Below are 16048 nucleotides of genomic sequence, written 5' to 3' on the forward strand. Positions count from 1 at the left end.
AAGTTTCAGGAAGAAACAATTTCAGAAGAGACTCAGGGTGAAGGCTTTCCATACAAACCACAGCTTCCACAGTCAAGCTTCATATTGAGTACTATCATGGATTGGAGGCTCACACCAGACTCAAAAAAGAGGTCCCAAGGAAGGGTAACCAAGTGGAACTGACTGTCTCTTGATAGGTTGGATCTGATTTCCAAGTAGGGGGATAGAACTGTTAAGTGGACATGTGTATCCCTTGAGGTCCTCATCAGTATTAAAAAATGGGACAGTTTGTTGTCTGAGGATGATACAGTGCACACCCCCACACTGAAATCAGTTTTCATTCATGTCCAGCTGCAAAAATTGGGATAATGCTTGCTGACTAAAATTCATATCCTACAAACTGTTGCACTCAAGTAGTGATGTGTGTTGACTGATTCAATTGTGACTCACTGTAGTCTAAAAATTCTAGATTTCTGCATTGTAAAGTTCATAATTTTACATTTCTGAACATGTAATAAGTTGTAAATATTTGCACCACTTTGAGAGCTGGTCTAGTTGCAACTTATTATATTCACACACCCTTTTTCAGACAGTACTTTACAAGTGTCACCTATTCTAAAATATTCCTCCAGTGTATCGGATCCATACAAAATAGGACTACTCCGAGGATATTGAACGAGCATAAAGGTTTATCTGACCCATGGGAGACCACTACAGAAAAATTGAAAAAAAAAAAAGGAGTGGCAGACACCTATAAATACATGCCAACTTTCCTTTGAAAGCCAGCTTGAAACATTTCAAGATCCAGCATAAAGTGAGAAATATGGGAAAATACTGCAACTTCATAGGGACCACAAGACAAGAGTAAACTAATTACAGTACATGCAGAGGCACTTAAGCAATCATTCCTCAAGCACTTCATACATGAATTTAACAGGAAGAAGTCTAATAAATCGTACAGTGGGGAATATCTTCTGCCATACACTTCACAGGGGTCTACTTAAATGTAAATGTAATGGTAGAGAGAGTGATAATCATACAATGGGGAGTATCTTCTGCCATACACTTCACAGGGGTTTACTTAAATGTAAATGTAATGGTAGAGAGAGTGATACAAAGCCTGTCTGCCCTTCCCCTACATGTACAGTTCAAGGGCCCACAAAAACTTACTTGGGTTTTTCCAGGTCAAATATGCGAACAGAGAATGGTTTGCAACCAGTGACATGAGCTACAAAATGACTTTTCTCAGTAAGCAGGACACTGTTCATGGAAGTGACTTTTTCCGACATATTTAAACTGTGTTTCAGAATAAATAATTTTCAGAATTCTGGGGTCAAACTCCAGTCCAGCACACAATTTTCAGATATTAAAATTTGCACATAGACCTAGTTACTCAACTATTAAAGTAAGGATCAGCAGTGAGGTGATATTGAATAACTAACTTAAATGAATGCTTCCAGACATCATTTGTATTACTTGCAAAGTGACAATACTCAATCTACATAAGATTGCCCTGAAAATAAAAACCATTTAAGTGATGTGCCTGTTAAGAATTTGTGAAAGAACCAACTGCATAACATGTTTCAAGCTGTGACTGGCAGACTAACAGAAGTTTCATGTCTATTTGTGCTTCATTCTCCTGAAATGAACCACATTTAGTCTGATCATCTAAGGTACTGACTTTATTTGTCAGTCAGGTACTGTATACACATAAGTTCACATATAATTTTCCTCCCAGGTATTCTGTCTGTCAAACTGAAATGTCACAAAAACGAAATAAAAAATAAATCACAGAATTAATTCTATGCTTACTGATAATACAAGTGGAATACTTTGATATTTTTGTCCAGTAATTATTAATGATGGACATGATGTACCCAAAGACATTTGTTGCTATCATTAATCCCAAAATTCTGTTGCATTTTAGTATGAACACTTTATTGACAATATTTATAATATACATGTGAGAACACAAACAACTAAAGTTAAGCATAGGATATCTGAAAGTCAACAAACCAAAGTGAAATCAAAGAACAATCGGGATTCAGTGTTACACATTATAGCCCATAATCAATGGAAAATCCATGATGGAATGTAACAATATTATGAAAAGTGTAGTTGCTACTCACCATATAGTGGAGATGCTGAGTCGTAGAAAGGCACAACAAAGGACAGTCTTGTTGTTGCGTCTGTCTGAACTCAGCATCTTTGCTATATGGTGAGTAGCAACTATCCTTTTCATAATATTGTTATAGCTCATAATGACAGAATCTATATCACCCCCCCCCCCCCACTCCTCCCCCACTTCATCCACTTCTAATTGTAATTTCTATTGAAATGGGCATGAGATCCAGATAATGTGATGAGCAGTGCAGAGGCAGGTAATTCTGGTGAATCTGTCAAAGATTCATCAGGAACTGTGTCCAAAATCTGCTGTAGCACGTCTGGTTTGCAGGTACCAGCATAAAGAGGTGCAGAAGGCAGGTTTATGGCGATTGATGGAAGTCATAGCTGAGGTACCACTAACATTAAGCTTTGAATATTGTCTTATCTGACTAAGAACTGTATATGTTGCATGATACGGTGGGTGCAAAGGTTTGTGCATAACTTCATACCTAACACAAACCTAGTTACATGCCCAAAGATTAGCAAAGCTGAAAGAGCAGTCATATGTTGCTCTTTCTATGTGACTGGGCATAGTTCCTGAATGTGCAAAAGTAATGTTTGAACAAAGTCTGATGCCTCATTAACATGATTAGGCATGTTGCTGAAGCATACCCTGATTAATCTAACTGGTTGACCATAAATCGTTTCTGCTGCTGTGGCACAAAAATCATCCTTGATATTACTTCAGAAACCCAGTAGGATAATTGGCAGAGTTTTTATCAAATGTTGTGATTCATGACATCCTAGGGACCCTATTAATTAACAGTTTAAACGCTGAATTAAGCCATTTGCTATCAGATGATAAGCTAAAATTTAAATATACTTCACAATTGTTAAAAAAGCGATTGGTTTGAACATACATGACTCAAGTTACCTGTCTTTGTTGATGGTAATATGGAGAGGCACTCTGAAAAGAGTGTTCCCTCAACAAAAAATATGGTTGCAGTGATTTCAGTGGTAGCATTGGCCATAGGAAAAACTTAAGGCTGTGCCTGTTAGAAAGAATGTCTGTCGTTCAGATGGTGGTTATGGTCTGACAATGTCTGTGTGAACATGTTCAAATCGCGGCTGGGTGGGACAAAAGAGCCTAGAGATGCAATGATATGGTGGGTGATCTTATTATGTTTTCAGGCCACACATTGGTGCATGAAAACTTTGCAGGCTCTGTCCATATTTTGCCACACAAAAACTCACTAAACCAGCCTTGTCCTACTCAGGACTTATGGGTGGGACAAATCACATAGTAATGAGATTGCCTGTCGACAAAAGTTTGTTGTCACAAACTGGAGAGCATGTGATGTACAAATATCACAATAAAAGTTACATTCAAAAGTGGTATCTGGATGAAACATAGCGGTAAATCAGACGGACATAGAAGGAAGTCTTGTAGCTCACTCACTGTCATATTATTGTGCCCAAGGCAAGTGCCTTGTAGTCGACTGCATCTGTAATGGAACCTACATAGGCAAGGCCAGCTGTCAGTGTACTCATTTCCCCATTGACATAGCAATGAATTGCATTGTATAACCTAAGTGTTGCAGCTGACACGGTGATGCTTTGTCTGGCCTCTGACAAAGAGTATAGAATAGCGGCTTGTGATCACTGATTAGTGTGGACTGTAAAATTTCAAACATATGGTGAATATTCTTTATAGAAGCATAAATGCATATAACTTGTGGTCATATGTTGACCACCTCTGTTTCAACGGAGATAGTTTCTAGCTGAAGAATACCAAGGCCCACCAACATTGGTCTATCTATTGTTGGAGTGCAGAGCTTATTGCAGTTGCAGACACATAAGCCATCAAAGTGAGAAATACTTGTGGAACAGGGTGCACTAGAAATGTGGTCTCAGCAATAGCAGTCTTCACACTGTCAAAAGTAGTTTCTGCTTCACTAGTCCACTGTAATTTGTCACTTGGGCTTGGCAAATATCACAAAAAGTCATTCAGTGGACTGGCCAGAAGCAGATGGTTGTGCATAAAACGCTGACAATAATGTCTGTAGTAATTTTTTAATGATCTGGCTTCTGTTAGAGACAAGCAACTGATCTGAGCATTTTTAATGGCAGCGTATTTGACAGTGCTTGTTGTTGTGGCCACAGAATCCTGACTTTCCATGGCCACATCCTAATTGAGGGTAGCAACAACGTAACTATACCTTCAACTGATGGCCTTCACCCCCCCCCCCCCCTTCCCCCCAACTATACTTCTCTGGAGGTTATATTGACTAACAGAAACTGGCTTTTCAGTTGTGTGAACCACAGAATGGTATTCTGCTGCCAGAAGACAGAGTTTTAATTGCCATATGGCTACACTCCACACAAATATTTTCAGAAAAGACTTTCTGACACTTAAATCTATACTCGATGTTAAAAACTTTCTCTTCTTCAGAAACACTTTCCTTGCCATTGCCAGTATACATTTTATATCCTCTCTACTTCAACAATCATCAATTATTTTGCTCCCCAAAGAGCAAAACTCATCTACTATTATAAGTGTCTCATTTCCTAAACTAATTCCCTCAGCATCATCTGATTTAATTCAACTACATTCTATTATTCTCATTTTGTTTTTGTTGATGTTCATCTTATATCCTCCTTTCAAGACACTGTCCATTCAGTTCAACTGCTCTTCCAAGTCCTTTGGTGTCTCTGACAGAATTACAATGTCATCAGCTAACATCAAAGTTTTTATTTCTTCTCCATGGATTTTAATACCTACTCCAAACTTTTCTTTCATTTCCTTTACTGCTTGCTAAATATACAGACTGAATAACATCAGGGATAGTCTACAACACTGTCTCACTCCCTTCCCAACCACTGCTTCCCTATCAGGCTCCTCGACTCTTATAATTGCCATCTGATTTCTGTACAAATTGTAAATAGCCTTTTGCTCCCTGTATTTGACCCCTGACACCTTCAGAATTTGAAAGAGAGTATTCCGGCTAACATCGTCAAAAGCCTTCTCTAAGTCTACAAATGCTAGAAACATAGGATTGCCTTTCCTTAATCTATCTTTGAGATAAGTCATAGGGTCAGTATTGCCTCACATGTTCCAATATTTCTATGGAATTCAAACTGATCCTCCCTGAGGTCAGCTTCTACCAGTTTTTCCATTCAACTGTAAATAATTTGTGTTAGTATTTTGCAGCCATGACTTATTAAACTGATAGTTTGGTAATTTTCACTCTGGTTTACACCTGCTTTCTTTGGGATTGGAATTATTATATTCGTCATTGAAGTCTGAGGGTATTTCACCTGTCTCAAACGTCTTGCTCACCAGATGGTAGAGTTTTGTCAGGGCTGACTCTCCCAAGGCTATCAGTAGTTCTGATGGAATGTTGTCTACTCCCTGGGCCTTGTTTTGACTTAATTGTTTCAGTGCTCAGTCAAATTCTTCATGCAGTATCATGTCTCCCATTTCATCTTCATCTAAGTCCTCTTCCATTTCCACAATATTGCTGTCAAATACATCGCCCTTGTATAGACTCTCTATATACTCCTTCCACCTTTCTGCTCTCCCTTCTTCGCTTAAAACTGGTTTTCCATCTGAGCTCTTGATGTTCATACAAATGGTTCTCTTTTCTCCAAGGGTCTTTTTAATTTTCCTATAGGCAGTATTTATCTTACCCCTACTGATATATGCCTCTACATCCTTACATTTGTCCTCTACCAGTTCTTCTTCTACTGTATTTCTTTCTCTTGTTATTGTCAGTCATTCCCTAATGCTGTCTCTGAAACTCTGTACAACCTCTGGTTCTTTCAGCTTATCCAGATCCCATCTCTGTAAGTTCCCATCTTTTCACAGTTTCTTCAGTTTTAATCTACAGTTCATAACAAATAGATTGTGGTCAGAGTCCACATCTGCCCCTGGAAATGTCTCGCAATTTAAAATCTGGTTCCTAAATCTCTGTCTTACCACTATATAATCTATCTGAAACCTTCCAGTGTCTCCAGGCCTCTTCCACATGTACAACCTTCTCTGATGATTTTTTTAAAACCAAATGTTAGCTATGATTAACTTATGCTCTGAGCAAAATTATACCAGGTGGCTTCCTCTTTCATTCCTTACCCCCTTTCTATGTTCACCTACAACTTTTCCTTCTCTTCATTTTCCTGCTATTGAATTCCATTCCCCCATGACTATTAAATTTTCATCTCCCTTCACTATCTGAATAATTTCTTTTATCTCATCGTAAATTTCTTCAATCTCTTTGTCATCTGCAGAGCTAGTTCCCATATAAACTTGTACTACTGTGGTAGGTATGGGCTTCATGTCTGTCTTGGTTACAATAATGCATTCGCTATGCTGTTCATAGTAGTTTACCCATGCTCCTATTTTTTATTCATTACTAAACCTACTCCAGCATTACCCCTATTTAATTTTGTATTTATGACTCTGTATTCACCTGACCAGAAGTCTTGTTCCTCCTGCCACCAAACTTCACTAATTACCATTATATCTAACTTTAACCTATCCACTTCCCTTTTTAAATTTTCTAACCTACCTACCCGATTAAGGGATCTGACATTCCACCCTCCAATCTGCAGAACACCAGTCTTGTTGCTCCTGATAATGACGTCCTCCTCAGTAGTCCCTGCCTGAAGATCTGAATGGGGGACTATTTTACCTCTGGAATATTTTACCCAAGAGGACACCATCATCATTTAATCACAATGTAAAGCTGCATGCCCTCAGGAAAAATTACAGCTGTAGTTTCCCCTTGCTTTCCGCTGTTCGCAGTACCAGCATGGCAAGGCTGTTTTGGTTAATGTTACAAGGCCAGATCAGTCAATCATCCAGACTGTTGCTCCTGCAACTACTGAAGAGACTGCTGCCTCTCTTCAGGAACCACACATTTGTCTGGCCTCTCAACAGATACCCCTCCATTGTGGTTGCACCTACGGTATGGCTATCTGTATCGCTGAGGCCCGCAAGCCTCCACACCAGCAGCAAGGTCCGTGGTTCTTAGGGGGAAATGTTTTAGAATGAATACTTTATTGACAACATTGATAATATATACAAGAATGTGAACAACTCAAGATAACCACAGGATATCTGAAGGTGAATGAACAAAAATGGAATCAAAGAAGAAACCACAGTAATCCATATATACTACAGCTCATAATGACATGGTGTCTTTATCACTCTTCTGTTCCTCTTTGTGTCAATTAGCACCACTTCAGATGTCTGAGCACTGCTTCAAAGTGCTCATGCTGTTTGCTTCAGAGTCTCACATCTAGTGACAGTTTTACTGGGGAAAAAAGTGCAGGGCACAAAATCAGCATTTTAAGGAGATAGAGTACTCCAGAAATACACCCCTTTAGACTTTTTAGAACAATAAGCAGCACAATATTTCTAGGAATCTTCACCACATCATAATCCAATAGAGAGGGAATTCATGAAAGTTAATCAACACAAAAACAAGGCTCTGAAAAGAACTGTTTCTGCTATTTAGTTGATATGTCATTGCCAGTGTATCCTATGGATAGGCTTGTTGACACCTAGCTGAATATGACAATATGCATAATTTCTGGTGCAGTCAGATCTACTCCAGTTTACTGCCTTCCACTCCCGATCTATACAGATGTACTGCCCTTATGAGAGAATTCCACAAGGTCTCCAGGAATTTTAACCTACCTGTGCATAGTGACCTGCCACTTTTAAATTGTAAGAGACTGAAATCACGCCATCCAACTCTGTGTGATGCTGCTGCCATGGTTGTTAAGGACTTCAAACCCCTTCAAGAATGGAAAAGTCAGTGGGAAACAGTGACAGATGTGTGCCTGCATAACATCTTCTCAGGTGCTAAACTTCCAAGTGGATTCAACCTACTATGCAAGACCTGGGCTACTCTCAACAGAATCCATACCAGCCATGGCTGATGCAGGAATGCTTTCTTTAAATGGAAGAAGCTACCTAATCCAGCCTGTGACTGTGGGGCTCCATACCAGACTGTTCACCACATTGTCAATGAATGCAGGATTCGAGCCTATCACGGTGCTGTAGAGGACTTCCTGCTAGCAACTACAGATGCAGTGTGCTGGATTGAGGGACTGGATATTCAGTTGTAAAGACAAACTTAAGTTTCTTGTGTGTCAATATGTACCTATCTATATGTAATTTAATTTTATGATATGTCTGCATTAGCCATATGCTAAATAAATAAACACAGAAACAGAAAACTGGAAGATGGCTCTAAACTGAACAAAATTGGTTGTTCAATAATGAGAAACACTTCCAATAACAGCATATACAAAATATTACTTATAATGCAAAGTATAGAAAGAAAGTTCAGAGGTAAAATCATGTCAGTCAAGAAAATGTTGCCAGAGTGTATACAATGTACCTAATCTGAACGTATATTTCATTTAAAGCATTGCCAGTGTTTGCAAAAGTGAAAAGTAAGTTTTGGAATTCAGCGTCAAAGAACCTCAGTGAAAATTACAAAGAAAAATTGCTTAGGGACAAATTAGAGATGAGATGAACAGACATCAAGCTGTCCTTCAAAAATGATCTACACTGCACATCTCAGACCAGGTAAGAATTTGGATAATTGTGCTGTAGACTTAGTAGTAAATGCTGCTGAGAACTTTTTAGGCAAGCTAGAAGAAATAATTTAAGATAGGTCTGCTGAGAAAATTTGTAAATTTTCAAGTGCCTCTAATGTTCATTTTGTACACACCTAATCTGATATTCACTATTACATTAAAGATGTAAATCTTACTAACGTTGATTCACTGTTAGAGAGCAGGCATTATTAACAAAAAGTTTAAAATACAACACTGCATCTAGAACTTATAGCACATATTAAAGTGGTAATAGATCAAATGAAAGTGTCTACAGCCAATAAAAATATTGTAACCTATAAAGTAGCTAAGACTGTATATATTTATAAGAGAAGCAATGTCTCCATAGATGAGATCAAATTCTAATAAAAGCAATCAGTAAGAAATTAGATGAATATGAGTCAATAATTCTTAATGTAAATGAAAGAAATTCTTTTGTTGGCAGGTGATGCAATTATCTATAATGATGTACCATCTGAAAGAAGCTGCATAAATATTCAGTTTGGACTTGATACAATTTCAGAGTGCTGCAGAGATTGGCAACCTGCTTTAAATGTTCATAAATGTAAAATTGTGCTGTGCCCTTCACAAAATTAAAAAACGTAGTATTTTATGACTGTTATATCAGTGAGTCACAGTTGGAATCAGCCAATTCATACAAATATCTGGGTGTATCACCTTGTAGGAGTATGAACTGGAATGACCACAGAGGTTCTGTCATGGGTAAAGCAGGTGGTACAGAAGTTTGCTGGTAGAATACTGGGGAAGGGCAGTCAATCTGCAGAGGAGATTCCTTACAAATCACTTGTATGACCAGTTCTAGAATATTGCTCAAGTGTGTGGGATCTTACCAGATAGGACTAACAGAGGATGTTGAACATATACAGAGAATGGCAGCACCAATGGTCCACATTTGTTTAATCCATGGGAGAGTGTCACAGAGATACTGAAGGAACTGAATTGGAAGGCTCTCAAAGATAGACATAAACTATACCGAGAAAGTCTATTAACAAAGTTTCAAGAAACAGCTTTAAATGATTACTCTAGGAATATACTACAACTACCTATGTATTGCTCACTTAGGGATTGCGAGGACAAGAGTAGAATAATTACTGCAAGCACAGAGGCATTTAGACAACAATTCTTCCCACACTCTACACATGAATGGAACAGGAAGAAACTGTAATAATTGGTGCAATGGGATGCACCTCACAGTAGTTTGCAGAGTATAGATGTAGATGCCGATTACTATAAAAGAATATATAAAAAAAGACTATGAAGTTTGTCAAAGTGAACCAAATGTTTAAAATGCCAAAATATCTCACCAAAAAAATCAGACATGGTCAAGAAAATAGTTAGTAATAGTTCTTTTTTGCTAACAGATACATTACTTAAGAAATGCATAGTTATTAATCCTGGTCCATCAAAATTAATGCCAAAGCTATGTTCCTATTAGGCCCGCAGTTAATTAAATTAAAGCCCCTTTGGCCAAGTTATTTTTTTCAGTAAGGTACTATACTTAATAAGCTTATGACTGAGACTTCTTTTCTTCCAAACAACCATATGATAAAGAACACAGCAGATCTTGTAGAATTTACTCAGTGCACAGTTATTTCAGATGCTAAATTCCTTTAATTAGGTTTGCCAAACTTGCACTGCCTGACAAAAAATTGAAGCATGCAGAAGACAAAGTCAGAAGTGAATATAACTTTGTACATGTACACTCCATTCATGGGTATGTAAGTAGAGTTGCAAGCCTCTGTGACTAGTAGAATGGCTACCTGAGAGCATTAGTGTTGTTTGCTTTAAGTTTTGTTACCAGCCTTGGTAAAGTATATTAGGGATATGAACAATATCAGATGTTATCATTCTGAAGGACATGAAGATGTTGCTTACTTGTGTCAGACATAGTTGTCAGCACCTGATAGATACTGAAATGGGCCTCATTGCGGGTCTCTAATGGCTGGCTGGTTGAATGACGCAGTATCTAGATTTGTGGGGCATTTGGATGTGACAGTGGTCCAGTGTCAAACTGCAAGGGAGTGTGACAGCAGACATACTTGCAGTTAAGTTTACATTGGATTATGACTGACCACTACAAGGGTGCATAATCAAAATATGCACCAGGCACATTGTAACCTGTGTCACATCTGTGCCTGTCATCCAAGAACATTCTGTGTCATCCTGCTCCATTGGTCAGAGACTAGCATTAGCCAGATTAGGAAATTACTTTGACAGGCCTATGTTGCCATTAACACTACAACACACATGGATGAGTTTGGAGTGGTGGCCTAATGCAAGAGTGTGGACTGCTGATGAATGGCACTGCATTGTGTTCTCAATGAACCTTGGTTCTGCACTACCCTGAATGGCCATCGTCAGAGAGTATGCTGGTGACCTGAGGAGAGGTTCCATTCTTCCAATGTTTTAGAGAGCCACAGTTACTTTAGTCATGGTGTTATGGTGTGGGCACCCACTGCATATGACTGATACTGTTTGAGGAAACTCTGATGGCACAATGGTACAGGTCATCATGTATCTTCCCATGTTACCTTTCATGTGACAGTACTGTAATGCCATTTTTTTAACAGAAAAATGCTTGTCCACAAATGGCACATACCTACGAACTATCTCCATGAAGTTTATGTACTCCCGTGGACAGCAAGATCACCAGATCTGTCCTGAGAACATGTGTGGGACCAGCTTGGACTGTAGCTCTATCTGCCTAACAGGGACTTTGGCAAATCATTTATAGACTTAATAGTCAATCAGTTTTTTACAAAATGAAAAGAGTTAAAAATGAGACTGTATAGAGCAAGGAAAAAGTAAATGATACTCTTTTGCTATCTAGGATGAATAGGAAATGAAAAGGCTCACCTTACGGGCAGATTGGGAGCAGCAAGAATTATTGCATGCACGGAGCTTGCCAGCTGCTGCCCCTGGTTGCTGCTGTTGCTCCTGATGAGTGCTCCCTGTAACTGATCATAAACTAACTTCAAACCACAGTGAATGAAACAAATGCACTGCAAATTGTAGCACACGTGAGGTGTGTGAGAAAAGTAATGACCCTTGTTTTTTATGCACCAAAGTTTTTGTTTTATTTTATTTTATTTCCTAACAATGATATTGTCTCCTTCAAGGTAGTTCCCTTTGGCAGCCATACACCAGTAGAACCATTGTTCCCAGTTATGGTAGCATTACTGAAAGACTTTAACTGGTAAGGTCTTTAACATGTTGATCACATTCTTTTGAATGTTCTCCAGAGTCTCAACATGATGTCCTTTTAAGACACTTTTTAATTTCAAGAAAATAAAAAATGTCACAAGAACTCAGATCAAGTGAAGGGGGCGGGCCTGAAGAACAACGGGAGTGCCTTTTGAGGTAAAAAATTCTGTGATGGAAGTGGCTGTGTGACATCCACTTGTCTGCAATGTCCAGTCTCTTTCATTCAGCCTTTTCATAAGCCTTTCAAGAACACTTGGTTGACAATGTTTCCTGGAGGAATAATTCCACAAAGGCTTGCAAATGTTTAACATTTTCATTGTTTTTTTAAATTGAAGGTTCATCTCTAGCATGTTTTTGGCCTTCCAAGAATGGTTTGTGCCAGCGAAAAATTTGTGCTTGTGATAAAGAATGTTCCACATAGGGCTGTTTCAACTGTTCAGTGGTCACACTCATGGATTTTTGTAACACACACAAAAACACAACTTCAATGATGACGCTCTCAAAAATCACATGGTGATTGTGCAGATCTGAAACTCAAACAGAGCATCTGGAAGGGATGAATACACTGGTCTATACATGTAGAACAACACAGAATTACTATTTGCTCATAGTGTTTTCAGTCTCATTATTTTTCTCACACACTTCATACTTCAGCTTTTCTTAATGCTATGTGAATGAATGAAACAAATTTGACTGAGGTGTCATATCAAACATTAAAACTGATTAATTGTTTCATAAGAATGTTATTATATGTATGTATTTCTTTTACCCTATATTCATTGTCACTAAAGCACAAACACATCAATGATGCCCTTCACAAAAAGGTGAAAGAACAATTTCTTCCATTGAGAAGGTCCAAAGAAGAGTGGCAAGATTCATGACTGCTACATTTAGCCATCGTGAGAGTGCTACAAATCTTGTAGAAAGTTTGATGTGGGACACACTTGCAGACAGATGACACTCTAATCAGAAGGGGCTGCTCACTAAATTCCAAAAGCTAATCTTCACCGAGGATGTAGAGAATATATTATTACCACCAACTTTCAAAGTGTGCAATGATTGCCATTCAAAGATAAGGGAAATTAGAGCCCATACTGAGACGTTCAGACAGTCGTTTTTCCCTCGTGCAATCTGCGAGTGGAACAGAGGGGGGAACTATGACTTTAGCATGAATAGTGCCCTCCGCCACACACCACTTGGTCTCTCTCTCTCTCTCTCTCTCTCTCTCTCTCTCTCTCTCTCTCTCTCTCTCTCTCTCTCTCTCTCTCTCTCTCTCCCCACCACAAGCAGCAAATAATTTCTCTGCACAGTATGAATGATTTGGGCAGTCTGATAGTCTGTCATTACTGTATCTAAAAAGTACTGGCAGTACTCTGACTTTCATAAATACAGGCACACAACCAAATGGCTGTGCAGCCATGAAAACATTTAAAAACAGATGAAAAACTACCTAACATTAAATGGAGAAAGACACAATGGAGCTCCTTGGACAACATGCTTCTTGAACTTTTCATGCCACATGAGCACTGGCCATAAAACGACAACTTAATGAGCATTTTTGTATTTGCTATGTTGTAGTGGAATAATAAAATATGTCTAGGAATGAACTGGTGATTCACAATGTGGGACGTATACAGCCCAAAACAGAAACTGAAAAAGGTGTGTTAGTTGGCAACACTGATATGATGCACCTACATTCATAACAGAAGCAGTAGGAATGTGTTCATGAGTTGAGCAGAGACAAACACTGGTGGACATTTTTGATTCAAAAGAAAAGAAACTGAATACTAGTTCTGAGTATGGATGAAATGAAATTTGTCAAGTATGTTTAACTTTGTTTTCATGTCTCCCATAAAAGCACTCACCTAACTTGTAACTGTTTCCTAAACAGAAACCATGAGACATGGCAGTGGCATACTATTTCACTGACCACACTCATTTCTGATCTATAACATTAAGTTAAGGATAAGAATAACTTGTTACAGAACACATCCTAAATATATATTTTGTGTAATTTTTAATTTATTGATGAAATCTGACATCTGGTTCAAGAATTATGTGTCTTTCAATCAAGTAGTGTATCAAAACTTAGAGAGATAAGAGGCAGTCATATTCGTTCATAGGAGGTACTGGCAGAATTGAAGCTGTGAGGATGGGTTGTGAGTCATGCTTGGATAACTCAGGTGGTGGAGCACTTGCCTACAAAAGGCAAAGGTCCTGAGTTTGAGTCTCGGTTTGGCACACAGTTTTAATCTGCCAGGAAGTTTCATATTCATTCATTGTCACGCAAGATGGGAGACACACCTGTAAGTGAAGCAAGTCCATTACGTGGACAGAAACAAAGTACCAGAGAGAGGCAAAAGTGAGGAATCTCAAATGTTCTGTAAGCTTGATGCAGATACACTTCCGTCAAAACTAAAATGTAAAATGCATTTTATTGGAAAGACACCCTGGACTTGGCCCTGGCCCTGAAGGGTGGGAGAAACAAAGCAGTTCTTCGGTAAAACAGTTTTTAGCAGACAGAGCAATCCCAAAATCATTACAAGAAGGACTCCAAGTGAGTTTATGCTTGCTGGGTAGGTGTGGAGCACCAAAGTCACTAAATTAGCAGTATTAGGAAAAGTGGCATGCATGAGGTTACAGTCTGCTAAAAAGTTACATGTTGGTGTTATCATCCACTTATTATGGGCAGGTGATGAATAATGTTGGCTAAAGTGAGAACTGTAGCTGGTGGCCACTCAACCTCAATGACTTAATAAGCTTTATTGTTAGTTTGTGCAATGTTTGTGAAGTATAACTATGGACAGCCATGCAGGAAGTGACTTTGATTGGTGTTTAAAAATTATATTTTTGACTGTGACACTAACTACAGATTTAGACATGGTTAGATCAGGTGAGCAAAGCTTATACCATGCAGTTGCATCATCCCTCACATTAGTAATGATAATGCTTGTTATCTTACTATGTATGTACTCGTTGTGGTGGATAAACACAGATGGCCTTCAGGTCAAGACTGCATGTGGAAGTTTAACGGTAGTGGAGAATCTTGTGGGTCAAGGTGTTAAGCAACTGCAGAATCCTTCCACTATTTCTCTTACAAAGTCTTGAATTGCAGCATAGGTTTTTGGATCTTCACTGGGGCCATTAGTTCATCAAAATTATGTTGGGAGATGGTTTCTTCAAACTGGTTGTTTCCATGAAGGCTCCATCAGTGCTGGTGTGCTGCATATTTATCGCTGGTTTGCAGTTGTTACTGATATACACCATTTGGGAGACATCTCTTTCTTGGCCAATTCTTTAATTCAGTGATTGTGTGTGTGCTACAAGTTTGAGTATAATGTCTGCATATTTATCACTGGTTTGCAGTTGTTACTGATATACACCATTTGGGAGACATCTCTTTCTTGGCCAATTCTTTAATTCAGTGATTGTGTGTGTGCTACAAGTTTGAGTGTAATGTCTAAATGAGAGATATTTAATGGGTTGTGGTGTTGGTGATACAGATTAAGTTAAAGTAATCAACAGATAGAGTTGAGGTAGTGCTAGAGCATATACGTCTATTACTACTTCAGTTACCGCTGCAGCAAGTTATTTTCCATAGAGACATTGCCTGTTTTTGTCCTTTTGACCTATCTTGTAAGAAATGATGCATAAGTATCAATAAACCAAATTAAATAGGTTGCAACCATTTTGGCAAATACAAAGGGTTGACTCACAAAGTATAACACATGAAAACAATAGTTAAAAAATAATGGTGGCAATTGTGTACCAGGTTTCTTTTATGAGAAGTGCCATGCTAGCTGAATATATCAAATCTGTCTTTCATTATGTATATAAATGTTCATGTCAACTGTTTTATAAACAGTAACTGTTCCTTTTTATTCTGACAGATGACTTCTCCTGGTAAGCTAATGCCTCAATACTCTGAGATGTGTTACCCTGGTAGCCCTTTTGAATGAGACCACCTTCACTGTGTGTTGTAAAGTCAACAGATTCTTTACTATTAGACTTCAGCAAGTCTACTCAGTTGTGCGAGCTGTGGTTAACTAACTAAGATAAATATGTCATTATGTGACACATAGAATGTATTGGTAAAGATGTTCATTCA

At 38.4% G+C, this 16048-nt stretch overlaps 1 protein-coding gene across 13 annotated transcripts in view; it reads right to left on the bottom strand.

Moving 5' to 3' along the window:
- LOC126187542 (putative thiamine transporter SLC35F3) overlaps window positions 1–16048 on the bottom strand; it is a 653727-nt gene that overhangs the window by 266375 nt on the left and 371304 nt on the right. For all 13 annotated transcript variants that reach the window (XM_049928741.1, XM_049928748.1, XM_049928702.1 and 10 more), the window contains exon 4: window positions 11593–11693. In XM_049928741.1, coding sequence (XP_049784698.1) covers window positions 11593–11693 — 101 coding nt within the window. The remainder of the gene's footprint in view (window positions 1–11592; window positions 11694–16048) is intronic.

The sequence above is a fragment of the Schistocerca cancellata genome, chromosome 1, assembly GCF_023864275.1.
Source record: "Schistocerca cancellata isolate TAMUIC-IGC-003103 chromosome 1, iqSchCanc2.1, whole genome shotgun sequence".
In the NCBI taxonomy this organism is placed as follows: Eukaryota; Metazoa; Arthropoda; class Insecta; order Orthoptera; family Acrididae; genus Schistocerca; species Schistocerca cancellata.